The 21,205-nt window shown below is 50.0% G+C and overlaps 1 protein-coding gene across 1 annotated transcript in view; it reads right to left on the reverse strand.

Moving 5' to 3' along the window:
- LOC134537886 (protease inhibitors-like) overlaps positions 1-19,342 on the reverse strand; it is a 38,005-nt gene extending 18,663 nt beyond the window's left edge. The window contains exons 1-2 of the mRNA XM_063378835.1: positions 19,285-19,342; positions 4,947-5,076 (exon numbers count right to left, since the gene is read on the reverse strand). Coding sequence (XP_063234905.1) covers positions 4,947-5,076; positions 19,285-19,342 — 188 coding nt within the window. The remainder of the gene's footprint in view (positions 1-4,946; positions 5,077-19,284) is intronic.
- Between the last annotated feature and the right edge of the window lie 1,863 nt (positions 19,343-21,205).

Raw genomic sequence — 21,205 nt, forward strand, 5'->3', positions numbered from 1 at the left:
GAAATTGGTCAATCGTAAATTCCCTAACAAATTAATGAGAGCAAGCTATAGTGTTCCCAAATAACATGTTATACGCTATCTTATGATAAAATACAAAATTTTCATTATTAAAATGTCAATAAGCCATCTGAAAAACCATAGAAATAAAATTATCAGTCTTGCACGGCATCAAAAGTTAATAGATTCTCAGTCCAAAGAGAATTATATTGTCCTGATAGGAGAAGACTATGTTAATTTACTATTAGTTTATAATAATAAAATTACAATAAAGTTTCAGAAAGAACTCTGTACTGTATGTTATAGTAACATGTGTAACATCTTAGCTCTAGGTACACGGCATTTGGTGGGAGTAATTTAGGAAATGCGAAGAAAGTCAAGGAACGGAAAAGTGTAACAACCACGGTGCTGCGATCTGTGTCAGATGGTGCGTACCAAAGTTCACAATGACAAAAGGAAACTTTAAAGTATTAACTTTTTAATGGATTTCAGCAAAACGGGCAGTATTTTATTCAAATTAAATGTCCATAATCAGGTTTAAAGCCGTGGTTACGTATTTATTCATGTCTTTTCGCTTTTATCAAAGTCATTCCATTATATAGTTTAAAATTTCGCTCTGCTAATCAAATGATTCGATAGTCAACGTACTGCTCCAGAAGCTAATTCTAGTGTCCAATAAATGTAGTCAAACCACAATTTTGTGTCCAAAATGTTTTTATTATGAGTGTATTTGACACATGAGAACACGCAAATTGGCTCGACACCGAGGTTTGATGTCACTGTAGAGTACTGAAACACTAGTTCACATATTTCTCTCTCTCTCTCTCTCTCTCTCTCTCTTTGAAATAGGCTACACACGATTCTGCCACTTACAACCACACATCATAAAACCAAAGGAATTTCTTTTGAACCCGAACGATATCAGGGTCTACTAGGTTATGTTAAAAATAAAAAGCTATTATTCTATTCAGGTAGATTTCAAAAACAGACTACCTATCGTAGCCGTTACCATGGTACGACTTTCAGAAACTTTTTATATAAAGTTTTTCGTTTCATAGTCCATAGACCACAAAACCATCGTCAACTCAAAAGTTTATATATATAAACTTTATATATATATATATATCACAACTTTGTGAACACTATAACTGTCGCAATTTTTTACAAATCACTTCTAAACTGATACATAAAACCTTGTAGTTGAAAATCTCGGTTGAGTTCGGTAATGGGCAATATCCGACCAAAGGGGTAGAAATTGTGAAGATTTTATGAAAAACAGAAAAATCGATGTAACTCCCATAGTAAGGAAAATGTCACATCCGATTTGAGGTATTATACCTCGTAGGAGTAATACCAAAATATTTAGTCTATATAAGTTTTTGTTACGACCAGCCATTAGGTACTGCAAGGGGTAGAATAAACAACGTTTGGAAGGGGAAAAATCATAACTTTATTAGTAGGCACAACATATATATAAACCTTTGAGGTGACGATGGTTTTAGGGCTTACAAACCATGAAACGAAAAACTATATAAAAATTTTCCGGAAGTTTCACCATGGTAAGAGCTACAATAGGTATTTCTCTGAAATCTACCAAATAAACAAGGGCACAAACTTGATGGTACAACATTTGTTGATATGCCCTTTTTTGTGAAAACATTTGTTAAATAGTTTTCTTTACACTTAAATGTTGTACTAATCAAATTAATTAGCTTTAGAAAGTAAAATTACAGATTGCTTTCAAGTATTTTTATTTTTTAAATAATCATACATCATATCTGAATGTGAATGACATTATGATGTTGGTATAAAGTGAATCGTTTGTGTTCAACAAGCGCAGCATAAGCCCTATCTAGTGACAGCCGTCTTTCAGCGCACAGTCTTTCTCCTCCATACATTTCCAACTACATTAATTTCCACCTCGTTTTCACTGAGAAAGTTAGCTACTCGTCAGTGGAAAATATCGTGGTTTTGCTTATTCGTGCACAAAATGTTTATCTAGGAATTTTTCTTAATTCTTATATCATCTTATGTTTTAATTCTTATTTTATGATTTATAATAATAAAAAATTAAATAATTGATAAAAAATCGTTTTAATAATTTATATGTTTACTGAGACTTCAAATACCAATTATAACACAGTAATGTGAAGCAAGTGGCGAGGAAAATAGGCCAGTCGTCAACTTTACACACTGGACAAAAGCGACCATGAGTTTACGAGATAGTGTGATTATTAGAGCGAATTTGTCCGCAATGAATCATTGAGTAAATTTCTAGCAAATGTGATGAATTTAATTAAGAACGAATTCTTTTTGTTATAAAATTAATAAAAACAACACTTTTTTGAAGCTTTACCGAAATATATATACGGCTCCATAATGCCATAATGTTATTGACACATCTGGTTTAAAAAAAAATTGGATTTTACAGAGAATCCCTTCCGCACCCATGAATTTTCCGATTACATTCAATCCTTAGACTATCTTTAACGAATTTGACTTTAAGACCTGATCTGATTGCTATTTTTCGCATACTAATGATTTTAGAGCGAAGTGCTTGACAACAAGATGAAAAACTCTTCAAATTGAGAAAAAAAAAACATAAAGAAATGTAGTTAGCAATGTATAGAGAAAAATAAAATTTACTCAAACAATATACGAGAAACCACACTGCAAAGTCCGTTGTGCTTATATGCATGGAGTTATGAATTGTCAGGAGATTTTTAGCCTCGTCATCGCCGTATTTTTACTCCCAAAACATTACGGAAAAGGTGCTTGACTACGTCTGATGACCATTGGTAAGTATGAACTAGAATCTCCGTCGCTATAAACAGTCACTTTCATAAAAATAATGCAAATACTTCACTTCAGCCAATGTTTTGGGCGTCTAACCAATATGACGCCCAATTTGCTGAAAGATAAAATGGCTTCACCCAATTACTGTGTAATCATGCAGACGTGCTTATATGACTTTATGAATCCAGTTTCATAGCCAACGAGCTACACCGTTTAAGAATTATTTAGAGAAAGAGCGTGGTATGCTCTACTGTAATTAAAATAATAAACATAGACACCGTATTGTCCCGAATATAAGTAGACTCGCACATAAGTTTACCTAATTGCTTTTCAGTTTAAAATTTGGAGAAAAAAATTGAGTAAATTTAAAACCACAAAAATTACTTTGCTTACAAATAATTAAATGTACTTCTGGAGACATGCTGGTTGCATTATTACATATCTTCAATCATAGTTTATAAACAAATTATTTGACATGTTAGGGGTTGCACACCAAAATAACTAAAATATTTATTTCAATAAAATTTTAAAACTTTAAACTTGGTGATAACAACTTAAAAATTGCAGTAACTATCATTATCGCCATCACTGGTGGTTGCACTTTCTTGTCTGCTTCAACATATTTCCAGGAAAAAAATACTTGTAACTCATCAATTTGTACGTTACAAAAGCATTGTTTATAAAAATAATTTGGAAACGTAAAAAATTACCAACATGCATGATAAAATAAACATTTTTAAAAGTATACTATAGATATCTTGTTTTCTTGCAATTACTGAAATGCTCGCATGTAATTCAGATGTGCATTTTTCTTTATAAATTTAAGACATAATTTCCAACATATATTCAGGACAATACGGTGTTTAGGTAGAAGTACGAACTGACTTCATGAACAATAATACCTTATTACTGTGTAAACATCTATATTTTTTATATTTACTTGGTGGCTGTTATGACCCTCATATGGAGAGGTTCGTGGGTTCTTCCTCAACACGCCGGCATGACTCAAGTGTATGACTCGTCACCTTAAGCCACTGTGCATAATCATGCAACGCAACACTTTACTGAGCAAACAAAAAGATAGTACTTAGGGCCTACAAAAATATCAACATTTTTAGAGTAGTTGATTTGATGCAAGTTGATGTACTTTAAGAAACTATTTGTACTGAAAAGAATTGGTTGTAACTTATTTTAATACCCCCAAACCACCTTTCATTTTGATATTAAAACATAATTTATGTAAAAAAATATTATTAAAATGATATAAAAAGCTTTGCAATAAAAGATATATTACACACACTTCTATTAGTCTATGTAAGTGATAGGCGAAGTCATTTTATACGTATATGATAAGGTTTAACAGTCGGTGAAATTAGTTAGATGACTGTAAATGAGTGTGTTAAATGTATATATATGACCTACATTTTATTTCCATTAATGTTTTTACTATATATTTTTAATTTATGAAATTTTCATGCTTCAGTTATATGTTTTATATGTTTCAGTTATATATTGTGACCACAAGCAATACAATAAACAGTTTAGTTTCATTACCTTCGGTTGGATAAAGATATTTTCGATGTTAAATGGCAATTATTTTAATGTGTGATGAGTTTTGTTTAAATTGTTTGATTTAAAAATTCGAAAAATAAATTAATGAAGGATATGTGGCTATGATTAAACAGATGTGGTTAAAATTACATTTTATTTCTTTTAGTTTTGACTATAAATCGGTAGATTATTTTGATACACCTTAAAACATTTAAAACTAAGAGTAACAATATATGTTGAGTAGTTCCTTATAGTTTTGTTACATTTTTGAATTAAAACAACATTAGATTTAAAAGATTTTTATTTCATAAAAGAAGTAAAAATAAGTGTTGTACAAAATGAAACATTTTTCTGCAGTACACAAATAACAAAATTCTTACCTCATAAGCCACGGTTTGAAAAACTGTCTCTCTGAATACAGTGACTTAGCCTGCAGTAAGATCGTCACTGAAAAACCTGGCAAGTAAGCGGCATTAATCTGGCGAGATGTGTTACGGTGTTGAAGAGACTTCTGCGTGCTGTCCAGCGTGTGTGTGATTACAGATTCTTTAAAAAAGATTTGATTGTTTACACAGAGAGAAAACAAGTGATCAGGACTTCAGTTGTTGGGGCCGAGGCACAGCTTGAGCGTGCAGGCCTTGACGCCGGTGGAGGTGCAGGTGCAGGTGTTGCAGCCGTCGTTGGTGACCGTCCCGGGCTCGCACCGCTCCTCCGCCCTGCCTCCTGAGGGCCCTGCAACCACACCACCAGCTGCCACTACCTCGCCTGCTCCCTCACACACAGTCCTGCTTGTCTCGAGCCTCGCAGCTCTCTACAGTACTGCCGGTGTCCCCTGACGTCCCTGCAACCACACCACCAGCTGCCACTCCCTGGCCTGCTCTCTCACACACAGTCCTGCTTGTCTCGAGCCTCACAGCTCTCTACAGTACTGCCGGTGTCCCCTGAGGGCCCTGCAACCACACCACCAGCTGCCACTACCTCGCCTGCTCTCTCACACACAGTCCTGCTAGTCTCGAGCCTCACAGCTCTCTACAGTACTGCAGGTGTCCCCTGAGGGCCCTGCAACCACACCACAAGCTGCCACTACCTCGCCTGCTCTCTCACACACAGTCCTGCTTGTCTCGAGCCTCGCAGGTCTCTACAGTACTGCCGGTGTCCCTGGAGGGCCCTGCAACCACCCCACCAGCTGCCACTCCCTGGCTTGCTCTCTCACACACAGTCCTGCTAATCTCGAGCCTCACAGCTCTCTACAGTACTGCAGGTGTCCCCGGAGGGCCCTGCAACCACACCACCAGCTGCCACTCCCTGGCCTGCTCTCTCACACACAGTCCTGCTTGTCTCGAGCCTCGCAGCTCTCTACAGTACTGCCGGTGTCCCCGGAGGGTCCTGCAACCACACCACCAGCTGCCACTCCCTGGCTTGCTCTCTCACACACAGTCCTGCTTGTCTCGAGCCTCACAGCTCTCTACAGTACTGCCAGTGTCCCCTGAGGGCCCTGCAACCACACCACCAGCTGCCACTACCTCGCCTGCTCTCTCACACACAGTCCTGCTTGTCTCGAGCCTCGCAGCTCTCTACAGTACTGCCGGTGTCCCCTGAGGGCCCTGCAACCACACCACCAACTGCCACTCCCTGGCCTGCTCTCTCACACACAGTCCTGCTTGTCTCGAGCCTCACAGCTCTCTAGAGTACTGCAGGTGTCCCCTGAGGGCCCTGCAACCACACCACCAGCTGCCACTACCTCGCCTGCTCTCTCACACACAGTCCTGCTAGTCTCGAGCCTCACAGCTCTCTACAGTACTGCAGGTGTCCCCTGAGGGCCCTGCAACCGCACCACAAGCTGCCACTACCTCGCCTGCTCTCTCACACACAGTCCTGCTTGTCTCGAGCCTTGCAGCTCTCTACAGTACTGCCGGTGTCCCTGGAGGGCCCTGAAACCACCCCACCAGCTGCCACTCCCTGGCTTGCTCTATCACACACAGTCCAGCTTGTCTCGAGCCTCGCAGCTCTCTACAGTACTGCCGGTGTCCCCTGAGGGCCCTGCAACCACACCACCAGCTGCCACTCCCTGGCCTGCTCTCTCACACACAGTCCTGCTTGTCTCGAGCCTCACAGCTCTCTAGAGTACTGCAGGTGTCCCCTGAGGGCCCTGCAACCACACCACCAGCTGCCACTACCTCGCCTGCTCTCTCACACACAGTCCTGCTAGTCTCGAGCCTCACAGCTCTCTACAGTACTGCAGGTGTCCCCGGAGGGCCCTGCAACCACACCACCAGCTGCCACCTCCCTGGCCTGCTCTCTCACACAAAGTCCAGCTTGTCTCGAGCCTCGCAGCTCTCTACAGTACTGCAGGTGTCCCTGGAGGGCCCTGCAACCACACCACCAGCTGCCACTCCCTGGCTTGCTCTCTCACACACAGTCCAGCTTGTCTCGAGCCTCGCAGCTCTCTACAGTACTGCCGGTGTCCCTGGAGGGCCCTGCAACCACACCACCAGCTGCCACTCCCTGGCTTGCTCTCTCACACACAGTCCTGCTTGTCTCGAGCCTCGCAGCTCTCTACAGTACTGCAGGTGTCCCTGGAGGGCCCTGCAACCACACCACCAGCTGCCACTCCCTGGCTTTCTCTCTCACACACAGTCCAGCTTGTCTCGAGCCTCGCAGCTCTCTACAGTACTGCAGGTGTCCCTGGAGGGCCCTGCAACCACACCACCAGCTGCCACTCCCTGGCCTGCTCTCTCACACACAGTCCTGCTTGTCTCGAGCCTCGCAGCTCTCTACAGTACTGCCGGTGTCCCTGGAGGGCCCTGCAACCACACCACCAGCTGCCACTCCCTGGCTTGCTCTCTCACACACAGTCCAGCTTGTCTCGAGCCTCGCAGCTCTCTACAGTACTGCCGGTGTCCCTGGAGGGCCCTGCAACCACAAAACCAGCTGCCACTCCCTGGCCTGCTCTCTCACACACAGTCCTGCTTGTCTCGAGCCTCACAGCTCTCTACAGTACTGCCGGTGTCCCTGGAGGGCCCTGCAACCACACCACCATCTGCCACTCCCTGACCTGCTCTCTCACACACAGTCCAGCTTGTCTCGAGCCTCGCAGCTCTCTACAGTACTGCAGGTGTCCCTGGAGGGCCCTGCAACCACACCACCAGCTGCCACTCCCTGGCTTGCTCTCTCACACACAGTCCTGCTTGTCTCGAGCCTCACAGCTCTCTACAGTACTGCAGGTGTCCCCGGAGGGCCCTGCAACCACACCACCAGCTGCCACTCACTGGCTTGCTCTCTCACACACAGTCCTGCTTGTCTCGAGCCTCACAGCTCTCTACAGTACTGCCGGTGTCCCTGGAGGGCCCTGCAACCACACCACCAGCTGCCACTCCCTGACCTGCTCTCTCACACACAGTCCAGCTTGTCTCGAGCCTCGCAGCTCTCTACAGTACTGCCGGTGTCCCTGAAGGGCCCTGCAACCACACCACCAGCTGCCACTCCCTGGCCTGCTCTCTCACACACAGTCCTGCTTGTCTCGAGCCTCGCAGCTCTCTACAGTACTGCCGGTGTCCCTGGAGGGCCCTGCAACCACACCACCAGCTGCCACTCCCTGGCTTGCTCTCTCACACACAGTCCAGCTTGTCTCGAGCCTCGCAGCTCTCTACAGTACTGCCGGTGTCCCTGGAGGGCCATGCAACCACACCACCAGCTGCCACTCCCTGGCCTGCTCTCTCACACACAGTCCAGCTTGTCTCGAGCCTCACAGCTCTCTACAGTACTGCAGGTGTCCCCTGAGGGCCCTGCAACCACACCACCAGCTGCCACTTACTGGCTTGCTCTCTCACACACAGTCCTGCTTGTCTCGAGCCTCACAGCTCTCTACAGTACTGCCGGTGTCCCTGGAGGGCCCTGCAACCACACCACCAGCTGCCACTCCCTGACCTGCTCTCTCACACACAGTCCAGCTTGTCTCGAGCCTCGCAGCTCTCTACAGTACTGCAGGTGTCCCTGGAGGGCCCTGCAACCACACCACCAGCTGCCACTCACTGGCCTGCTCTCTCACACACAGTCCAGCTTGTCTCGAGCCTCACAGCTCTCTACAGTACTGCCGGTGTCCCTGGAGGGCCCTGCAACCACACCACCAGCTGCCACTCACTGGCTTGCTCTCTCACACACAGTCCTGCTTGTCTCGAGCCTCGCAGCTCTCTACAGTACTGCCGGTGTCCCTGGAGGGCCCTGCAACCACACCATCAGCTGCCACTCCCTGGCCTGCTCTCTCACACACAGTCCTGCTTGTCTCGAGCCTCACAGCTCTCTACAGTACTGCAGGTGTCCCTGGAGGGCCCTGCAACTACACCACCAGCTGCCACTCACTGGCTTGCTCTCTCACACACAGTCCTGCTTGTCTCGAGCCTCACAGCTCTCTACAGTACTGCAGGTGTCCCCGGAGGGCCCTGCAACCACACCACCAGCTGCCACTCCCTGGCCTGCTCTCTCACACACAGTCCTGCTTGTCTCGAGCCTCACAGCTCTCTACAGTACTGCAGGTGTCCCTGGAGGGCCCTGCAACCACACCACCAGCTGCCACTCACTGGCTTGCTCTCTCACACACAGGCCTGCTTGTCTCGAGCCTCGCAGCTCTCTACAGTACTGCAGGTGTCCCTGGAGGGCCCTGCAACCACACCACCAGCTGCCACTCCCTGGCCTGCTCTCTCACACACAGTCCTGCTTGTCTCGAGCATCACAGCTCTCTACAGTACTGCCGGTGTCCCTGGAGGGCCCTGCAACCACACCACCAGCTGCCACTCCCTGACCTGCTCTCTCACACACAGTACTGCTAGTCTCGAGCCTCACAGCTCTCTACAGTACTGCAGGTGTCCCCGGAGGGCCCTGCAACCACACCACCAGCTGCCACTCCCTGACCTGCTCTCTCACACACAGTCCTGCTTGTCTCGAGCCTCACAGCTCTCTACAGTACTGCAGGTGTCCCTGGAGGGCCCTGCAACCACACCACCAGCTGCCACTCCCTGACCTGCTCTCTCACACACAGTCCTGCTAGTTTGGAGCCTCACAGCTCTCTACAGTACTGCAGGTGTCCCCGGAGGGCCCTGCAACCACACCACCAGCTGCCACTCACTGGCTTGCTCTCTCACACACAGTCCTGCTAGTCTCCAGCCTCACAGCTCTCTACAGTACTGCAGGTGTCCCCTGAGGGCCCTGCAACCACACCACCAGCTGCCACTCCCTGGCCTGCTCTCTCACACACAGTCCTGCTTGTCTCGAGCCTCACAGCTCTCTAGAGTACTGCAGGTGTCCCCTGAGGGCCCTGCAACCACACCACCAGCTGCCACTACCTCGCCTGCTCTCTCACACACAGTCCTGCTAGTCTCGAGCCTCACAGCTCTCTACAGTACTGCAGGTGTCCCCGGAGGGCCCTGCAACCACACCACCAGCTGCCACCTCCCTGGCCTGCTCTCTCACACAAAGTCCAGCTTGTCTCGAGCCTCGCAGCTCTCTACAGTACTGCAGGTGTCCCTGGAGGGCCCTGCAACCACACCACCAGCTGCCACTCCCTGGCTTGCTCTCTCACACACAGTCCAGCTTGTCTCGAGCCTCGCAGCTCTCTACAGTACTGCCGGTGTCCCTGGAGGGCCCTGCAACCACACCACCAGCTGCCACTCCCTGGCTTGCTCTCTCACACACAGTCCTGCTTGTCTCGAGCCTCGCAGCTCTCTACAGTACTGCAGGTGTCCCTGGAGGGCCCTGCAACCACACCACCAGCTGCCACTCCCTGGCTTTCTCTCTCACACACAGTCCAGCTTGTCTCGAGCCTCGCAGCTCTCTACAGTACTGCAGGTGTCCCTGGAGGGCCCTGCAACCACACCACCAGCTGCCACTCCCTGGCCTGCTCTCTCACACACAGTCCTGCTTGTCTCGAGCCTCGCAGCTCTCTACAGTACTGCCGGTGTCCCTGGAGGGCCCTGCAACCACACCACCAGCTGCCACTCCCTGGCTTGCTCTCTCACACACAGTCCAGCTTGTCTCGAGCCTCGCAGCTCTCTACAGTACTGCCGGTGTCCCTGGAGGGCCCTGCAACCACAAAACCAGCTGCCACTCCCTGGCCTGCTCTCTCACACACAGTCCTGCTTGTCTCGAGCCTCACAGCTCTCTACAGTACTGCCGGTGTCCCTGGAGGGCCCTGCAACCACACCACCAGCTGCCACTCCCTGACCTGCTCTCTCACACACAGTCCAGCTTGTCTCGAGCCTCGCAGCTCTCTACAGTACTGCAGGTGTCCCTGGAGGGCCCTGCAACCACACCACCAGCTGCCACTCCCTGGCTTGCTCTCTCACACACAGTCCTGCTTGTCTCGAGCCTCACAGCTCTCTACAGTACTGCAGGTGTCCCCGGAGGGCCCTGCAACCACACCACCAGCTGCCACTCACTGGCTTGCTCTCTCACACACAGTCCTGCTTGTCTCGAGCCTCACAGCTCTCTACAGTACTGCCGGTGTCCCTGGAGGGCCCTGCAACCACACCACTAGCTGCCACTCCCTGACCTGCTCTCTCACACACAGTCCAGCTTGTCTCGAGCCTCGCAGCTCTCTACAGTACTGCCGGTGTCCCTGAAGGGCCCTGCAACCACACCACCAGCTGCCACTCCCTGGCCTGCTCTCTCACACACAGTCCTGCTTGTCTCGAGCCTCGCAGCTCTCTACAGTACTGCCGGTGTCCCTGGAGGGCCCTGCAACCACACCACCAGCTGCCACACCTGGCTTGCTCTCTCACACACAGTCCAGCTTGTCTCGAGCCTCGCAGCTCTCTACAGTACTGCCGGTGTCCCTGGAGGGCCCTGCAACCACACCACCAGCTGCCACTCCCTGGCCTGCTCTCTCACACACAGTCCAGCTTGTCTCGAGCCTCACAGCTCTCTACAGTACTGCAGGTGTCCCCTGAGGGCCCTGCAACCACACCACCAGCTGCCACTCACTGGCTTGCTCTCTCACACACAGTCCTGCTTGTCTCGAGCCTCACAGCTCTCTACAGTACTGCCGGTGTCCCTGGAGGGCCCTGCAACCACACCACCAGCTGCCACTCCCTGACCTGCTCTCTCACACACAGTCCAGCTTGTCTCGAGCCTCGCAGCTCTCTACAGTACTGCAGGTGTCCCTGGAGGGCCCTGCAACCACACCACCAGCTGCAACTCACTGGCCTGCTCTCTCACACACAGTCCAGCTTGTCTCGAGCCTCACAGCTCTCTACAGTACTGCCGGTGTCCCTGGAGGGCCCTGCAACCACACCACCAGCTGCCACTCACTGGCTTGCTCTCTCACACACAGTCCTGCTTGTCTCGAGCCTCGCAGCTCTCTACAGTACTGCCGGTGTCCCTGGAGGGCCCTGCAACCACACCATCAGCTGCCACTCCCTGGCCTGCTCTCTCACACACAGTCCTGCTTGTCTCGAGCCTCACAGCTCTCTACAGTACTGCAGGTGTCCCTGGAGGGCCCTGCAACTACACCACCAGCTGCCACTCACTGGCTTGCTCTCTCACACACAGTCCTGCTTGTCTCGAGCCTCACAGCTCTCTACAGTACTGCAGGTGTCCCCGGAGGGCCCTGCAACCACACCACCAGCTGCCACTCCCTGGCCTGCTCTCTCACACACAGTCCTGCTTGTCTCGAGCCTCACAGCTCTCTACAGTACTGCAGGTGTCCCTGGAGGGCCCTGCAACCACACCACCAGCTGCCACTCACTGGCTTGCTCTCTCACACACAGGCCTGCTTGTCTCGAGCCTCGCAGCTCTCTACAGTACTGCAGGTGTCCCTGGAGGGCCCTGCAACCACACCACCAGCTGCCACTCCCTGGCCTGCTCTCTCACACACAGTCCTGCTTGTCTCGAGCCTCACAGCTCTCTACAGTACTGCCGGTGTCCCTGGAGGGCCCTGCAACCACACCACCAGCTGCCACTCCCTGACCTGCTCTCTCACACACAGTCCTGCTAGTCTCGAGCCTCACAGCTCTCTACAGTACTGCAGGTGTCCCCGGAGGGCCCTGCAACCACACCACCAGCTGCCACTCCCTGACCTGCTCTCTCACACACAGTCCTGCTTGTCTCGAGCCTCACAGCTCTCTACAGTACTGCAGGTGTCCCTGGAGGGCCCTGCAACCACACCACCAGCTGCCACTCCCTGACCTGCTCTCTCACACACAGTCCTGCTAGTCTCGAGCCTCACAGCTCTCTACAGTACTGCAGGTGTCCCCGGAGGGCCCTGCAACCACACCACCAGCTGCCACTCACTGGCTTGCTCTCTCACACACAGTCCTGCTAGTCTCCAGCCTCACAGCTCTCTACAGTACTGCAGGTGTCCCCTGAGGGCCCTGCAACCACACCACCAGCTGCCACTCCCTGGCCTGCTCTCTCACACACAGTCCTGCTAGTCTCGAGCCTCACAGCTCTCTACAGTACTGCAGGTGTCCCCGGAGGGCCCTGCAACCACACCACCAGCTGCCACTCACTGGCTTGCTCTCTCACACACAGTCCTGCTTGTCTCGAGCCTCGCAGCTCTCTACAGTACTGCAGGTGTCCCCGGAGGGCCCTGCAACCACACCACCAGCTGCCACTCACTGGCTTGCTCTCTCACACACAGTCCTGCTAGTCTCGAGCCTCACAGCTCTCTACAGTACTGCAGGTGTCCCCGGAGGGTCCTGCAACCACACCACCAGCTGCCACTCACTGGCTTGCTCTCTCACACACAGTCCTGCTTGTCTCGAGCCTCGCAGCTCTCTACAGTACTGCAGGTGTCCCCGGAGGGCCCTGCAACCACACCACCAGCTGCCACTCACTGGCTTGCTCTCTCACACACAGTCCTGCTAGTCTCGAGCCTCACAGCTCTCTACAGTACTGCAGGTGTCCCCGGAGGGCGCTGCAACCACACCACCAGCTGCCACTCACTGGCTTGCTCTCTCACACACAGTCCTGCTTGTCTCGAGCCTCACAGCTCTCTACAGTACTGCAGGTGCCCCTGGAGGGCCCTGCAACCACACCACCAGCTTCCACTACCTCGCCTTTTCTCTCACACACAGTCCTGCTAGTCTCGAGCCTCACAGCTCTCTACAGTACTGCAGGTGTCCCCTGAGGGCCCTGCAACCACACCACCAGCTGCCACTACCTCGCCTGCTCTCTCACACACAGTTCTGCTTGTCTCGAGCCTCACAGCTCTCTACAGTACTGCAGGTGTCCCCGGAGGGCCCAGCAACCACACCGCCAGCTGCCACTCCCTGGCCTGCTCTCTCACCCACAGTCCTGCTTGTCTCGAGCCTCACAGCTCTCTACAGTACTGCCGGTGTCCCCGGAGGGCCCTGCAACCACCCCACCAGCTGCCACTCCCTGGCTTGCTCTCTCACACACAGTCCTGCTTGTCTCGAGCCTCACAGCTCTCTACAGTACTGCAGGTGTCCCCGGAGGGCCCTGCAACCACACCACCAGCTGCCACTCACTGGCCTGCTCTCTCTCACACAGTCCTGCTTGTCTCGAGCCTCACAGCTCTCTACAGTACTGCAGGTGTCCCCTGAGGGCCCTGCAACCACACCACCAGCTGCCACTACCTCGCCTGCTCTCTCACACACAGTCCTGCTTGTCTCGAGCCTCACAGCTCTCTACAGTACTGCAGGTGTCCCTGGAGGGCCCTGCAACCACACCACCAGCTGCCACTCACTGGCTTGCTCTCTCACACACAGTCCTGCTTGTCTCGAGCCTCACATCTCTCTACAGTACTGCAGGTGTCCCCTGAGGGCCCTGCAACCACACCACCAGCTGCCACTACCTCGCCTGCTCTCTCACACACAGTCCTGCTTGTCTCGAGCCTCACAGCTCTCTACAGTACTGCAGGTGTCCCCTTAGGGCCCTGCAACCACACCACCAGCTGCCACTCCCTGGCCTGCTCTCTCACCCACAGTCCTGCTTGTCTCGAGCCTCACAGCTCTCTACAGTACTGCAGATGTCCCTGGAGGCCCTGCAACCACACCACCAGCTGCCACTCCCTGGCCTGCTCTCTCACCCACAGTCCTGCTTGTCTCGAGCCTCACAGCTCTCTACAGTACTGCAGGTGTCCCCGGAGGGCCGTGCAACCACACCACCAGCTGCCACTCCCTGGCCTGCTCTCTCACACACAGTCCTGCTTGTCTCGAGCCTCACAGCTCTCTACAGTACTGCAGGTGTCCCCGGAGGGCCCTGCAACCACACCACCAGCTGCCACTCCCTGGCTTGCTCTCTCACACACGGTCCAGCTTGTCTCGAGCCTCACAGCTCTCTACAGTACTGCCGGTGTCCCCGGAGGGCCCTGCAACCACACCACCAGCTGCCACTCACTGGCCTGCTCTCTCTCACACAGTCCTGCTTGTCTCGAGCCTCACAGCTCTCTACAGTACTGCAGGTGTCCCCTGAGGGCCCTGCAACCACACCACCAGCTGCCACTACCTCGCCTGCTCTCTCACACACAGTCCAGCTTGTCTCGAGCCTCACAACTCTCTACAGTACTGCAGGTGTCCCTGGAGGGCCCTGCAACCACACCACCAGCTGCCACTCACTGGCTTGCTCTCTCACACACAGTCCTGCTTGTCTCGAGCCTCACAGCTCTCTACAGTACTGCAGGTGTCCCCTGAGGGCCCTGCAACCACACCACCAGCTGCCACTACCTCGCCTGCTCTCTCACACACAGTCCTGCTTGTCTCGAGCCTCACAGCTCTCTACAGTACTGCCGGTGTCCCCGGAGGGCCCTGCAACCACCCCACCAGCTGACACTCCCTGGCTTGCTCTCTCACACACAGTCCTGCTTGTCTCGAGCCTCGCAGCTCTCTACAGTACTGCAGGTGTCCCCGGAGGGCCCTGCAACCACACCACCAGCTGCCACTCACTGGCCTGCTCTCTCTCACACAGTCCTGCTTGTCTCGAGCCTCACAGCTCTCTACAGTACTGCAGGTGTCCCCTTAGGGCCCTGCAACCACACCACCAGCTGCCACTCCCTGGCCTGCTCTCTCACACACAGTCCAGCTTGTCTCGAGCCTCACAGCTCTCTACAATACTGCAGGTGTCCCCGGAGGGCCCTGCAACCACACCGCCAGCTGCCACTCCCTGGCCTGCTCTCTCACCCACAGTCCTGCTTGTCTCGAGCCTCACAGCTCTCTACAGTACTGCAGGTGTCCCCTGAGGGCCCTGCAACCACACCACCAGCTGCCACTACCTCGCTTGCTCTCTCACACACAGTCCAGCTTGTCTCGAGCCTCACAGCTCTCTACAGTACTGCAGGTGTCCCTGGAGGGCCCTGCAACCACACCACCAGCTTCCACTCACTGGCTTGCTCTCTCACACACAGTCCTGCTTGTCTCGAGCCTCACAGCTCTCTACAGTACTGCAGGTGTCCCCTGAGGGCCCTGCAACCACACCACCAGCTGCCACTACCTCGCCTGCTCTCTCACACACAGTCCTGCTTGTCTCGAGCCTCACAGCTCTCTACAGTACTGCCGGTGTCCCCGGAGGGCCCTGCAACCACCCCACCAGCTGCCACTCCCTGGCTTGCTCTCTCACACACAGTCCTGCTTGTCTCGAGCCTCACAGCTCTCTACAGTACTGCCGGTGTCCCCTGAGGGCCCTGCAACCACACCACCAGCTGCCACTCCCTGACCTGCTCTCACACACACAGTCCTGCTTGTCTCGAGCCTCACAGCTCTCTACAGTACTGCAGGTGTCCCCGGAGGGCCCTGCAACCACACCACCAGCTGCCACTCACTGGCCTGCTCTCTCACACACAGTCCTGCTTGTCTCGAGCCTCACAGCTCTCTACAGTACTGCAGGTGTCCCCGGAGGGCCCTGCAACCACACCACCAGCTGCCACTCCCTGGCTTGCTCTCTCTCACACAGTCCTGCTTGTCTCGAGCCTCACAGCTCTCTACAGTACTGCAGGTGTCCCTGGAGGGCCCTGCAACCACACCACCAGCTGCCACTCCCTGGCCTGCTCTCTCACACACAGTCCAGCTTGTCTCGAGCCTCACACCTCTCTACAGTACTGCAGGTGTCCCCGGAGGGCCCTGCAACCACACCACCAGCTGCCACTACCTCGCCTGCTCTCTCACACACAGTCCTGCTTGTCTCGAGCCTCACAGCTCTCTACAGTACTGCCGGTGTCCCCGGAGGGTCCTGCAACCACACCACCAGCTGTCACTCCCTGACCTGCTCTCTCACACACAGTCCAGCTTGTCTCGAGCCTCACAGCTCTCTACAGTACTGCAGGTGTCCCTGGAGGGCCCTGCAACCACATTACCAGCTGCCACTCCCTGGCTTGCTCTCTCACACACAGTCCTGCTTGTCTCGAGCCTCACAGCTCTCTACAGTACTGCAGGTGTCCCTGGAGGGCCCTGCAACCACACCACCAGCTGCCACTCCCTGGCCTGCTCTCTCACACACAGTCCAGCTTGTCTCGAGCCTCACAGCTCTCTACAGTCCTGCTGTGTCCCCGGAGGGTCCTGCAACCACACCACCAGCTGTCACTCCCTGGCCTGCTCTCACACACACAGTCCTGCTTGTCTCGAGCCTCACAGCTCTCTACAGTACTGCAGGTGTCCCCGGAGGGCCCTGCAACCACACCACCAGCTGCCACTCCCTGGCCTGCTCTCTCATACACAGTCCAGCTTGTCTCGAGCCTCACAGCTCTCTACAGTACTGCAGGTGTCCCCGGAGGGCCCTGCAACCACACCACCAGCTGCCACTCCCTGGCTTGCTCTCTCACACACAGTCCCGCTTGTCTCGAGCCTCACAGCTCTCTACAGTACTGCAGGTGTCCCTGGAGGGCCCTGCAACCACACCACCAGCTGCCACTCCCTGGCCTGCTCTCTCACACACAGTCCAGCTTGTCTCGAGCCTCACAGCTCTCTACAGTACTGCAGGTGTCCCCGGAGGGCCCTGCAACCACACCACCAGCTGCCACTCCCTGGCCTGCTCTCTCACACACAGTCCAGCTTGTCTCGAGCCTCACAGCTCTCTACAGTACTGCAGGTGTCCCCGGAGGGCCCTGCAACCACACCACCAGCTGCCACTCCCTGGCTTGTTCTCTCACACACAGTCCTGCTTGTCTCGAGCCTCACAGCTCTCTACAGTACTGCAGGTGTCCCTGGAGGGCCCTGCAACCACACCACCAGCTGCCACTCCCTGGCCTGCTCTCTCACACACAGTCCAGCTTGTCTCGAGCCTCACAGCTCTCTACAGTACTGCAGGTGTCCCCGGAGGGCCCTGCAACCACACCACCAGCTGCCACTCCCTGGCCTGCTCTCTCACACACAGTCCAGCTTGTCTCGAGCCTCACAGCTCTCTACAGTACTGCCGGTGGTCTACGAATCTACTGCCACTCTTGTCCTGCCTTCAGTGCTCGTAAAGAAACATCATGTGATGCTTTGGAGATGGCAGTTGGGAAATGAGCGCCATTGGAATGTACTTATTTAAGGAATTGTCTGTTTTAAAACATTGATGTGACACAGAACACCAAGATACTATTAAAAAAAAAATTGGGTGCGTGTATTTATGTAAGCGAGTTAGAAGTTATACTTACTTGGCGTAATAAAAAAACTCACTTTAATTTTTCATGCAAATAATTAATAGAAACAAAATAAGAAAAGAAATGGAGTGTTAAAAATATAGTTGGTAATGTATGAATTTAATCAAATTAAAAAATGTATATAATTTCTCAGTATTTAATATGAACATAAACAAGTGTTAAAAATTTATTAATCAATTCTGTAAAATAATCGATAGAAATGTTAATAAATAATTACAAATTCATAAATATGCTGAATGTTTTTTTCTTATTTATTAATTTAAATTATTTATTAAATACTAATGTATTATAATTTTTAATGCAAACAAATTATTTATCAGGGAAAATAATTTCACTTATATAAATACACAAGGCATAGACGTAAGTTTGTGTTTTTTAATCTGACAACACTCACACTACGGAAGGTCCAAACAAAATTGCAAGGATCACTGCAAATCTTATGTTCTGCAAGACCCACGTTCGAATCTGGGGCCAGCCAGCCTGATTTACGTATATTCAAAAAAAAAATTTCTCGAAATCACTCCAAGCATATGCTTAGACTCACTATTGGTTAATGGCCAATTCTTTCACTAATTTCCCTGCACTGAAGTATTGATTGTGTTAGCTACATGCATCCATCACACAAGCCCAAGCTGATTACTGGCTGTAAATCCCAAGTTAAATGTAGATATAAAAAGTCATAGTAACTCGAGGTTACTGGAGCAGAAGAAAACCATTTGGAAAGTCATTTGCCAGTCGGCGATATCGGTTTGGGGCGTTCGTCAGCAGAGTACAAAGTAGGAATGAATGGTGTCTGCTTTAGCCACAAAATCGAAGATGTTAAATTTGAACCTCTAGAGTAGCTAGAACACACTTTTTTTGTTTGAAACATAGGTATAACAGGTTAGTATCAACTCCTGCTTCCGCCATTCCACACCAACTTCTAAAACTACTGAGATTATCTGTCGTCTTACAACCCAATAGCTTCAGCGGAAAGCATAGCCTTCAACTGGGATATCAAAGCATCTGAATCCCATAATTAATTAATTATAACGAAACATATTTGACATCGAGGTCATGTGAGACGATGGACTATGACATGACTATGGAGAAATTATGTAATGAGTGGTTGGAGGAGATAGGAGCAATGAAAGCATCCCGAGAAAATCCACGGGTCACGGCAAAGCTTCCAAGATTCCCACTGGGGGGCAATCTGGGTTTGACCCGGATAAACTTGGTAGGAGGCGAGTGATTTGACCACAGAACAGCCTCAAGCATCTCAAGCAGCTTCGGTGTACAAAGGAAAGCTCGCCAGTGGATCTCAAGCTGTGGATACGAGGACACAGCCTACAGGTTGAGCCAACCGTACTCACCGGCTGCGGTGGCCACAATGGCAGCGACGCAGAGCAAGAGAACCAGAGTCGTCTTCATGGTGTTGGTTCAGTGGTCCTGATGTGTCGCCGAATAACCCTCGCGTGCGGGTATATATGCATGGTTCCCCTCCTCCATGAGGGAACTGTCCTCTGCCTGCCCTCCAGGTCCCAAGGTCGGCAAACAAAAAGACCGTTAATCAGCGAGCTCTCATGATGTCTCCACTGTGACTCGGCACTCTCTCCCGGAGAATGTAATGCTCGCCTCAAGCGGTGTGAACCTGCATTTTGGCGCTGTTTGTCTGTCTCATTCTCTCATTCGCGCTTCGAGGAACGCCTCTATATTTTTTTCCAGTTGTCGCTGGTGAAATATCATTGCATGCCACATGTACTAAACTTCTGAGAAAATAATAAAAAAAAAACACTTGAGAGACACCCGTGTTTTTTTGACCTCGATTCAAACTTAAGCGATGAACTTCTCAGCAGGGTCGTTCTTGGGATAGCTTTTGCGTAGTTGGTAAACAATTTGTCCGCCATCTCGTTAGAAAAAAATGTACCACACTACCGTATCTAACACCCAATTAATGTTCGTCTATATTCGTCTGGGTGACACACGAACTTTGGTTTGGACCTTTATTTGCTGATAACCTCTTCGCAGACATAGCAGCCGGGCAACGGAAGTAGATAGATAAAACAATTTTTCGTGTTCTCTTTATTTGCATTGCATAACAATGAAGTCGACAAACATATTTTACTATCTAAAACCAGGTGTAATTTGTTGGTATTTTTATAGGACTTTATACTTGTTAGAAAACTGCATGTGATTAGGTTTATGCTGGTCAGGAAACATCATTTTCAAATAACTATCCAAGTTTAATTTCTTGTTGCAAGTTCTTTATCATACTTGATAGTTTATTTATGTTCCAGGTGATGTACCTCTAGTTGGAAAAAAAGATTAGATTAAGTTTTAAAGCTTTCTCTTGTACTGAGCCCCAGTTTCTATATTGCTATAAATTTTTTAAAACATTGTATAAACTATCTACAGCAACTTACTACATTCGCTATAATAAACCCGCATTGATATTGTTACAGTGATATTCTAATTTAATTAAAATTAAAAATATAGTTTTTTTTTTATTAGTTTACACTTTCGGTTATAGGGAATTCACGAATTCAGTGTATACATCTATGACTCATGACTTAATAAACTTAAAATTTATTTTGTTAAATATGCAATGTTAAAAATATTTATTAATACACAAATAAAAAAAATAAATCAACTTTTTTTTAATTTACTGTAAATGTCAAGTGATTTTATCCTTTATTTTCTTAATAATCGTATATCAAAACCTTAATGGTTGTAATGTTCTGGCATTTTTTATATGATTATTTCTCATTAATTATCATGTCAGGACGATAAATATCATTTAGTTAAGAGAGTTCAAGTATTAATTGTTGATAGTCAATCATTACGTAAGTGTTAATTATGTAATTTTATGAACTCTTATCTAAGAAAAAATAATTTCTTCAGCTTATACCAATTAACTTAGCCAAAATTTACCTTTAAGGCAGATTTAGTAGAAGGACTACCTATTGTAGCCATTACCATGTTGCGACTTCCAGAAAATTAGTTTTTTGTTTCATAGTCCATCGTCAACTCAAAATTATATATATAATATTTTTATGGATACGATAACTGCCGTAATCTTTTACAAATAACTTCAAACTAATACATTATATATAGTAATGGAAAATCTCGGTCGAGTTCGTTATCGGGCAAAATCCAACCAAAAGAGTAGAAATAATCAAGGGGTTTTTGAAAAACAGAAATATCGCTATGTCTCCCTTAATATGGAGAATATAGCGTACGTTTAAAAGTACTATAAAGTGTAGAAGTAATGTCAAAAATGTTTGTCTAAATCAA

Source organism: Bacillus rossius, chromosome 1 (genome assembly GCF_032445375.1).
Source record: "Bacillus rossius redtenbacheri isolate Brsri chromosome 1, Brsri_v3, whole genome shotgun sequence".
Lineage (NCBI taxonomy): Eukaryota > Metazoa > Arthropoda > Insecta > Phasmatodea > Bacillidae > Bacillus > Bacillus rossius.